The sequence below is a fragment of the Littorina saxatilis genome, linkage group LG15 (assembly GCF_037325665.1).
Source record: "Littorina saxatilis isolate snail1 linkage group LG15, US_GU_Lsax_2.0, whole genome shotgun sequence".
In the NCBI taxonomy this organism is placed as follows: domain Eukaryota; kingdom Metazoa; phylum Mollusca; class Gastropoda; order Littorinimorpha; family Littorinidae; genus Littorina; species Littorina saxatilis.
In genome coordinates this window covers 3581860-3592538 of record NC_090259.1, presented here as the reverse complement: position 1 = coordinate 3592538, position 10679 = coordinate 3581860, and the positions used below count along the sequence as shown (strand labels likewise).

The window sequence follows — 10679 nt, the reverse complement described above, 5'->3', positions numbered from 1 at the left end:
AACTGGTGTTACACCGATTAACAGCGCTTCTGTGGCACTGTACTCGGATACTTGTTTAAAAACGTCATCCCAGTTTAAAAACTCAGCTGCTTTCCATATATAGTAGAAGCCATTGCAATGACATGTAGTGATATGACTGCCAAGTATTCAAGGCCGGAACTTAGGCACGTTTTACATCGGCGCAGCGATACATGGTGAACTCAGTTGAAAGAGTGAGAGAGAGAGAATGGAGCTCTGTTTTTCGTTTAATTGAGTTTTATTTCTCGAATAGATCAGATAGATGTAGATGTTGTAAACTTTGCGATTGTGAAGAAAATGTAACAGCAGAATACATCGCGCGTCGTGAATCGCAGCGCTCCTCGTAGCGCCGCGCGTTGTAAATCGCAACGCTGCACAACGCGCCGCGCGCTGTGAATCCACTTCGTTTTTAAATATACTGAACTGCGAGCGAAAGCGAAAAAAGCAACGAGTGTAAATCTGGTACGAAACAGCAAACCATGTAGCATTCTGTTTATCCTACATACTGTACTTACGTGTACCTGCAGTCGAGGCAGCTAAATTGAAGACGCTTGTTTTGGAACCTCGATCTCTTCTAATAGAGCCTCGTGCAATCTATTACGTCAAAGCAAAGAAACGTCAATCTGAAAGTGTGGCGTGACGTGTTCTAAAATTCATCGAGGGTAATTAGCGAGCGCAATTTTTTTTCTATAATGACGTTTGTCTCGGTGACTTTGGCATCATAAGCAGTGGAAAAACAGGTCCTTGCCAGACTTGCTTGACATGACACACGTGTGATTTGAAGGATTATTATCTCACGAGTGTCTCTCTCACGTATGCAGGATAAGAACGCCTCCTACACAATGAATGAAAGTTCGAAGCTGAAAATGATTTGGGAGTATTAGTAGACAAAGAACTAAGACTTAGTTTTTGAGACTCACATTCAAGATGTAGTTAAGAGCAAATACAATTTCTGGCATGATTTTGCACAATAGACAGTTGCTTTTCTTCACAAACGCATCCCGAAGCTGATCCAGTGTTTTGACACATGATCAGTACAGTTTTTGTCAGTAAACATTGAAAGAAGCATTCGTTTTAAATTATTGGTAACTTAAATAACGGTGCGATGGACGCGTGTGAAGCATATTTAAATTACAGATGTTAAAATGCTGTGTGGAGTACGCGCATTTTTCTGAAAATACACAGGGGTGGAACTTTTCCGCGGATTTCAGCGGACACAACTTACGAATTCCGCTGGAGTAATCTATTTTTCCGCGTCCCATTTCATCACAGTATCTATAAGTTGTTGACTGAATGATATATGGAGAGAAGTGAAGATGGAACAGAACACTGGAGGCTTGAGAGTTTAATTGTGGTGACTGAAAACTCCTGATAACTAAAAGTCATTTTGAGCTTCAATGCATTGGGGCGTCACTTGGATCATACTATTGCCAGTATTGGATTATGGATACATATATACATGTACATCCCTCTTTCTCAAATGTTATCACAAACATATATTTTATGTATACATGTATGTATGCATGACTTACAAACAGGTCTGTTCTACCTTCAGCCTGCTGCACACTTGGGCACATAACACATGTCTTCACCAGGAGATGATGGGGCAATGGAAATGACCCAGGAGATTGAAACCAGAAACAGCAGACAAATAAGTAATATTGCTGATGTTGACACAGAAGCGGCATCTTCCTTGCTTGCCAATAGAGGGATTGGTTAGTAAATTATACATATATATATATACAACTATGTACATGTATATATATATGTAACAATGTGGATTGCTAGACTGGAAGGGAATATATTAATTTGTACATAATGTTATGTGGCAGTTATTATGTTATACATTTGTTACACAAGCAGGGATGTCGTTAGGCGTCGGACATCGGACATAGACCGATTGAAAGGCTCAAATGTCTGATTCACTTAGCCGCATGGCGGTCAGATGTCCTATCGTTTTGACCTGAGCGCTGTCATTGTTCGATAAGAACTCCATTCCTTCGGACTGCGTGATATTCGATATTTTCCGTTCATGATACACATTTTCAAAAAGCAACCAAGCAATCTCGCGTACAGGTGCACTGAAGTTGTGCAGTGCTGATCTTGCGTTTTCGGGAATTCCGAACCGTTTGCGATATGAGCCGTTTGGGTACACCCGACTGCAGCACACTAAAGTTAAGGGCAGAATATACCTGCGCAGTTTCAGCGGCAGAGACGACGCACTGCATATTATTGATGCTGCGATAGGGATTATGACGAGTACTTGGCCTGTTTTCCTTTCACGCAACGTGTAGCGGGCTGGAATAAGCTCAGGGCCGGACTACCGGGGGGGTTATGGGGGTTGCGCAACCCCCCCCCTAGCCTGAACATGTACCTTACTTATTTAAAACATTTTTTATTATTGCTTATTTTATGCCGTTTCATGCAAGGAGCGACCATTTTCTTATCTCAGAATATGACCTACCCATCAGCTTCAGGGGGCTTCCCCCCCTGACCCCCACAAGGGGCTCTGCCCCTTGACCCCGTCCATGGGCGGACGAGGGGGGGGTGTTTCTGGGGTTTCCGGACCCACCTTATAAATATAAAAATATAAAAAAAATATTGAATGAGGTGTGCATTTCTTTATTTTACATTGAGTTTCAATTTTGGGGGTTATAATCAGTGACAAAATCTGCTGCCTGAAACTGGTAACGATCATCCTCAGAATGCACCAGATTGCACCATTTTGCATCCTTTTTTTCAACATTTTCCGGGGGGGCATGCCCCCGGACCCCCGCTAGCAAGCTAGGCGCTTTGCGCCGTCGGCTCGGTGCTTTGGATGCGCCTTCACACTCATATCTTCACAATATACTTTTGAAACCCCCCCCCCATAAAATGAACTGTCTTCACAATATACTTTGGAAACCCCCCCCCCCCCCCCATAAAATGAACTGATTCGCCCCTGCCGCCAGGGGGGATATCCCCCTGGACCACCTCTAGCAACCCCCCCCCCCCCCCACCTCCTCTTAGCCTAGTCCGGCCCTGAAGCTGCAGTGCGTCTTCTGTCCTGCTGAAGTTACATAGGTGAGCGCCAGGCCTTAGGAGTACGGGAGACAACTCCAACTGACTATAAGTCTTGCGTCTGCTTTTGGTTTCTGTTTGTGACATTTTGACGAAGCGCATTGAATTATGCCACCGAAATAAAACAAAGGCCTGCCAAAGATCAACACAAAGCTGATGACCTTGGCTTTTCAACGGCATCCTGTGCTACATTTGGGTCAAATACAGGTGAACACACGGCGAGCGTCATTCTTGAAAATGACAGTGCCAATGACAGTGTCGCCGCTGAAACTGACACATACACGGAGAGAGAAGCTTTTTCTTTTGCACAGGACATGGTGTCGGCACAGCAGGAAATTCGCAGAAACAGTCTTTCAACTATTCATGGCTGACCCTGTTTGGTTGGTTAGATCTTGACAGCAAAGAGAACATACTGCTTTGTCGAACCTGTGTTGAAACAGACTTTTTTTTAAAGTTTTCTCAGTATTTCATTTTCTAGTGAGACAATCAAAAAAAGAGTGCTGAAGGTTTTGGTTGCTTTTTAGATGTTTGTTTCTTTTTGTGTGTGTCCTATTTGGAACTAAATTAATAAAACAATGTATGCAAAAATGTTCTGTTTATATACTATAAATTATGTGTGTGTGCACATGATTTTGGAGCCATTCCATGGACAGTGTTTTGCACAAAATGATGATGTCCTATTGAAAATTCTGAAAGCTGTCAAATGTCCTATTGATTCTGAAGAGCTCAGGACATTTGTCCTATAGGTGTGAATTTGTAACAACATCCCTGCGCAAGTGCTTTACAGCGGGGCGGATTGAAATTAAATGTGTATAACCTGTTAGGAAAGACACCAAATCAACTTTCTGATATAAAAAATAAAACATCGTTCAGTTTAAGTCACCATTTTGACGGTTATAAGTGAATCAAGCCGTCTACAGATGCCATTTTTGAGGCTAGGCATGGTCAAGAATCTGTGACGTCATTCCTAAATATTGCTCAAATCCAAGAAACACATTTTTGAGCAGAAGAAAGGCAGTTCTTCAAATTCACATACATTTCTGTCTGAACAAACAACTGCTGTCTTATATCTTGGCTATACCACTGAAAAAATATCCTTACATTTTTGTGCTCAGTGTATGTCTCAGAGCAGAGTTTATGCAACGATTTGTCTTTCTGTCACATATACAAGGATGTAAACAGTCGAAACATTCTCAAAACCATCCCACAGATGCCTACACATACCTTCATTGTTGCCAGCCAAACAAAACTTCATGTGGTTTGTAAGTTCGCATCTCCAGCAAAAATGTGGTTGACATTTCTAGACTGAGGTACTGTCACCCACACTGTGTGCACATTTATGTGGGTAACGCACAGACTCCCGATGTATGTGTGCATCGTCTGCTTTGTTTTGAGATGCCTGCAGAGACTGTTCTCTTTAGCAAGTTAAGGCTACTGGACTTCTCACTTCCAGGTGCACCGAGCCCCAAGGGCTTTCTGTCATGCCTCAGGCGTCTATCAATTTGAACTAATACCAATACAAGTTCCATTGACCTTGCATGGAGTCAAAAACTGCAATTTTTCTGATGAATTATTTTTATCATTATCCAGGTGGGACATTGTAAAACTCGATCAGCCCCTGCATGTGAACTAATTACGTCAAATGCCTACATGGAAAACTAGTAATATCGACAATCTTGGGTAGTTTACATCAAGACATTGTGTTTGATTATGTAATGAATTGTAAAACACGGTATTTCATTCCATTTTGGAATACCCCACACAGCTTTTAGCCCCAGAACGAGATCATGGGAAATGTAAATTACATTTTGGCGGGAGATGGGAACTGACAAACGGCATTAAGTTTTGTTTGGCTAGCAGTACTAAAGGTATCTGTGGTCATCTGTAGAATAGTTGTGTAAATGTTTTGACTGTTTATATCCTTATTTGCAACAAAAGGAAAAACCGTTGCTTCAAGAGTGCTCTGAGGGGATCAGCAACTTTAAAATGCTATCCTATGAGATTCAGGTGAAAATTGAGGACACAATATTTTGTTAGTTCAAGCCAAGAATCATTCTACCAGTACCACTTATCATATCACTGATCTTTATACACAGACACTAAGAGTAAGACTGATGCCATTTTGAAAAAGTGTTCTGGTAAATTTGAACTTAAGAGCTAGGTGTAAAGGACACGCTTTTCAGTACTTTAATTGAAAATTTGGCCGGGCCTGTGTGCTTATAAAGTTATACAAGTCAGATATCATGTATTCATACATGTCTGTTCATGTAGTGTATGTTTATGGGATGAATGAGTGACTGAGATGTTTGTGTGTGTATTGTAAAAACTGTATGTGATTAACATGTATGACATTTTTATACTCATTACTAGGACAGAAGGGGTCTAAGGCGACAATACGTAGGTGCATTCCCTATAGGTGCACTTCCTGTAGGGAATTAATGTACCTTGGTGTGTTTCCTGTATATATCACTCAATCTAGCGCCAAGGACATGACTCATCTCCCTTCAAGGACATCCAAAATGCAGATTGACAGAAGGGTTAGGTCTTGATGGATCTTCAATACACATTTTAAAACTACATGTAAATTGAATCTCTTTGGAAACTAAAGAAAAGGATAGAAAAGATGTCAAGTTTTACTGATTTGGCTATAGGCATAGCGTGACTTTCAGCAAGATCGGCAAAGTGCTACAGGAAATGAGCCCTGGTGTATTGCCTGTATTTAGGGAAAACACCTACAGGAAGTGCACCGACAGGGAAAATTTAATATTCTGTATATTCTATCTTGAGCGATGAAATATTCTGTATTCTGTAGGTGATGCCCCTACCTTTGGTCAACTTAGACCCCTTCTACAGAAGTGATTGGGAAACCTTTGGTATCACAGAAAAAGTTCTCACTCATAGCTACTATTTAAAGTTTCAATGTATAGAGTTGTTTCACCCTTTGGTTGTTTCAGGACAGGTGAATATTTGTGACATTTCTGCGCCTGTCAATTTTGGGGCACAGGAGGTTCACAACGCCACCTATGTAAAAAATCAGACTGTGGAGAGACAGGTCGTCAACAGCATCACCAATGTCTTCAATTCCTGCTCAACATGCCCGGACCGTAGTCCCTGTGTTGGGAATCGTAAGTTGATAATTTGTTACTCGCAGTAGACGTTTTCCGGAAATAACTCTGTCAGGATTTTCAGTGGTTTGGAAGAATAAGAGCCCCTTTACCTTGGACAAGTTTTTCAATACATCTGGAGCATGTTCCACACTTTTGATCGGCTTTATCGTGTGCTTGGGTATATGTAATGTGTATGCTATGCAGCGTCCGCTAAATATGATACTATTTTCTTTCGAAAATACAATCATTGGAGCCATGAATCGTCATTGATAGCTTGCTGATCACTCGAAGTGTTCGCCAAGCATGTGCGTTCTCGTAAACTCATGTGACCTCAAGCCAAACCCACGTGACCACAATCAAATACGTTTTGCCTACTTGTCAGCGATCGTTTCCGCAACAAATTCTGAACTCCGATGAACTCGTGAACTCTGATTTTCTAAAGAAAAAGTATCATAATGTGCGCGCGCTGCATAACATACACATCAGAGTTAGTTGTTCATCCCAATCACAGGATAAAGCCGATCGAAAGCGTGGCACATGCTCCGGATGTTGTGAAAAGCATGTCCGAGGTAAAGAGGCTCTTACTCTTCCTCCAGACCGCTGATAATCCTGAATAATCCTGACACAGTGATTTTTGAAAATCGTCTATTAGCTAAATTATTCATGTTAAATTTTGCTGTCATTTGAAGGCCCACTCCGCCTGCCGAACTGTCTCAGTACGGGTCAGGCTTTTACAAGGGGTTGGACTATCCCTCCACTTGGTCACATACACAAAAATAACAGCCTGTTGACTTTTGATATGTGACCAAGTGGAGGGATGGTCTTATCCCAGGTCAAAATGTCTGACCAGTTCTGACCAGTACTGACCAGTTTGGCGAACTGATTTTATTGAGTCAGAGTGGCTCTTTAAATGATCAAGCCTGTTGTTGAGGGAAATGCTTTGTATTTCTCAATCAGCTACAGGATAACCCAAAATATATATGACCCACAAGAATGCTAATAACTTCTACATCTGTAGATTGAGTTACTTCATCAATGGTGTTAATAAACTTCAGCTTATGCATCACCAATCCACATAGTCTGCTCTTTTGAAATTTGTTTCTGAATTTGGGTATTGACTCAACATCGCAAGGTTTGAAATTGAACGTTAGCCTAACTTTTGCAGTCTATGTCGACCAAACGTAGGTGTATGCAGAGAATATACCCGGCCGGGTGGACTTCCTGTAGTGTTTCGCCGATCTCGCTAAAAGTCATGTGATCGACTAGCAACATTGGTCGAATTTGAAGTTTTTCGATTTTGTTGTATTTCTTAGAAATTCGATTCCGTTATTTATTTGCAGATTTGCTTTGTTTTTGAGTTTATTTTCAGAACATTCCAAACTTTTTTTTGGAGGGGGGGGGGGGGTGTTCAGGAAGTTATTTAGATCACCATGAAACCCTGTTAGTGTTTATTATCATGATTTTAACTTTAAGTCGATGTTTAGTTTGAAAATTTATCATTAAATGTGTTTATGTTAACTGTTGGTTTATTTTACTGGTGCCAGTCAGCCCTGCCTGGGTTAAAGGGTTTCAGCTAATCCAGGACTGGCTAGTCTCAGTGAAAACAAATTCAGTGAGTTCAGTTCTTTTTTTTTTCCCTCACAGCAATCCACACATCCCCATGTAGTGTGAAAATCCAGGGTGTCAATGAAGAGGACCTGGCCAAGGCTGTGGAGCTGTTGGAGGAGAATGGGCGTGTGGGGTTGTGTGGAGGAGTCCAATCGGGCAAGACCGCCCTGGGCAACGCCATTCTTGAACACTTCAAACAGAAAGGGTTTATTCCTTTTAGAGTTGAGGAAGTCTGCTGCCACCTGCAGCAGGATGTGAAGGGGAAGAGTATTGTACTCATTGATGGGGCTCTAGGCATGATTGGACTTGACCGCGCTCGGTACCGTCGATGTCAGAGTTTAAGAAGAAATTCACCGTGCTTGATTGTAGTGACGTTATATCCTCATGTACTTAGAGAGGTGAGGGAACAGGAAAAAATTTTAGACAACCCATTTCTGCCAGCTGCTTTGGTAATTTCCTTGAACCACTGCCCTCGAGACCTGTGTGCAGTTCATTATGTGCCACTTTTGCAATGTATGCTAGATGATGCTTGTTTGGGAAAACCTTTTGCAGCCCTTCTGTTGCGAAGTCTACAGGAAGATGACAGCCTTGAATTAGATTCTCCTGCGTTGGAAGCTGAACTCAGTCGTCTGGTTTCCACAAGCGTGAATTTGTGTGATCTGAAGAAGTTAGTATATAATCTTAAGGGTTCCGTTTTCTCAAACTCTGGCCTTGGCTTCCTCAGCCGTGTTCTGTATGACGCCGCAGGGCTGACTCTTGGCAGCATGCACTTCAAGGCCAACGTACTACAGGTGTGTGATGTTGCATTCTTTGTGCAGCACGTGGGAACTTTGGGCACATCTAAAGAAACTCTCATCCTGATTGATTCTACAGACAGGGAGTATCGGGTGGTGATGCAGAGGATGTACAAGATGATTGAGGATGGGCAGTTGTCAGAACTGTGCCAGCATCCTTCTCTTTCATGCCGCCAGTTTCTGGCAGACTTCCAGACGTTCTGCAGAGGTCAAGACGATTATGTTGACCTACTGGTCAGTGCAGTGGACAGAGGTCTGCCACTGCTCTACTGGTCTGCATGGAGTCTGTCCTCATGTTTGTTTCGCTGGCTGATGACGGTCCTGAGGGAACGTATTGTGGCAAGCCGAGCACTCTCCGAAGGATTCTTGTGTGCTGCAATTATAGCGGTTTTGTTTGAGGAAAGAGAGATCTGCAGAGAGTTGACTCTGATACCCTTGTTACTGCCTGCTCAACCGAGGTGGAACCTGTTGTTGCCATCACCCAAACGTTTTCTAAAACAAGGAATCAATGCACAGTTTGATGGCCTAAAGAAAAGGCTGCAGTCAGGCGCTCTGTGTTACCTTGACGACCACTCACTGCCCATCCCAGCCACACTGCTGTCAGTGACCGTTACAGAGGACCCGGTCAACGTGGAGCTGCCAAGCCAACACTGGTACCTGGCGCTGAGACTGTTGGCTGACAGGGAGGTGGACGAGACAGACCTTGACGGCAACACGCTGCTTCACATCGCTGCCGACAAGGGAAACTTGGAGGCCATCACACTGGCCGTGAAGAGTGGAGCCTCGGTCAACACCAAGAACAAGAATGGACAGACCCCCTGCCAGCTAGCACAGAAAAATCAACCAAGTACCCCATGGGCAATGTTTTCCCACTTTCATTTACTTAAAGCATGCAAAGAGGGCAACCTCCTTGCTGTTTTGTGGGGCAGTCGGCATGAACAAGCAGATAGGAGTAATGGTGATACAGCTCTCCATGTAGCCTCTCGTTCAGGTCAAACACAAGCTGCTTCCATTCTTACCCAGCTCATTGCAAATGTGAATGTTAAAAATAAAAAAGGGGAAACACCTCTTCACTGTGCCGCAAAGGCAGGTAATACTGACGTGGCCTCAGTGCTCATTCTACGAGGGGCAGCTGTGGACCTTAAGGATGGAGACGGCTCCACACCCCTCCACACAGCTGCCTTTAATGGATGTACAGAGATGGTACGTCTCTTGCTGGAGAAACGTGGAAGTGTTGGAAGGAAGGACAAATGTGGAGCCACAGCGCTTCATAAAGCGTGTGAAAATGGTCACACGGACACAGCACGTCTCTTGCTGGAGACAGGTGCAAGTGTTGGCATGAAGGACAAATTTGGAGCCACAGCCCTTCATAAAGTGTGCGAAAATGGCCACACCGACACAGCACGTCTCTTGCTTGAGCACCGTTCCAGAGTGAACGTGAAAGACCGTGGAGGCCGTACACCACTTCACAAAGCCATTAAGAGTGGTTACACCGACACCGTGTACTTTCTCTTGAAGGCTGGTGCAAGTGCTGTGAAGAAAGATATAAAGGGCGGTACAGCTTTGCACATTGCGTGTGAACGTGGGCACACTGTCATTGCAAAGCTATTACTGGAGCACAAAGCCAGTGTTGCAACAAAAGATGTGAATGGGCAGACCCCATTACATAAGGCCTGTTCAACAGGTCAAACTGAGGCCGTGTTACTATTGCTGACACGACAGGCAGTCAAAGCTGCCAAGGACAAAAAAAGAAGAACTCCCGCTGACCTCGCATTTAAAAAAGGTCATAAGTCATTGGTGAATATCATCCACAACTTCGCAGGCTAGGGTAGTAATTTAAACTCTTGAGACATGGTCACAACAGTGCCAGTGAAATACCATTACATTATTTGTTAGAGCATGAGCAGAAGGATAGTTTTGGGAAGAAATAAACCTGGGGCTGTAATTGTATTGTGCTTTGGGAAAGAAAGTCACAAGAGAACGTCATAATCTCTCACCTTTCAATAGACTCATGACGTTCTCTTATCAGTTGGGTGAAGAGAGCTTTGAAAGTCACAGTTTGAAGCATAATTCCACTCGAGGAACGTCTTCA

The 10679-nt window shown here is 43.2% G+C and overlaps 1 protein-coding gene across 1 annotated transcript; it reads left to right on the top strand.

Annotated features, from left to right (window-relative positions):
- The first annotated feature begins 1600 nt into the window (after positions 1 to 1600).
- On the top strand, positions 1601 to 10414 carry LOC138948238 (uncharacterized). The gene is made up of 3 exons (XM_070319756.1): positions 1601 to 1733; positions 6033 to 6203; positions 7830 to 10414. Exons 1-3 carry the CDS (start codon positions 1601 to 1603, stop codon positions 10412 to 10414), a joined length of 2889 nt encoding a protein of 962 aa, XP_070175857.1.
- Positions 10415 to 10679: the final 265 nt, after the last annotated feature.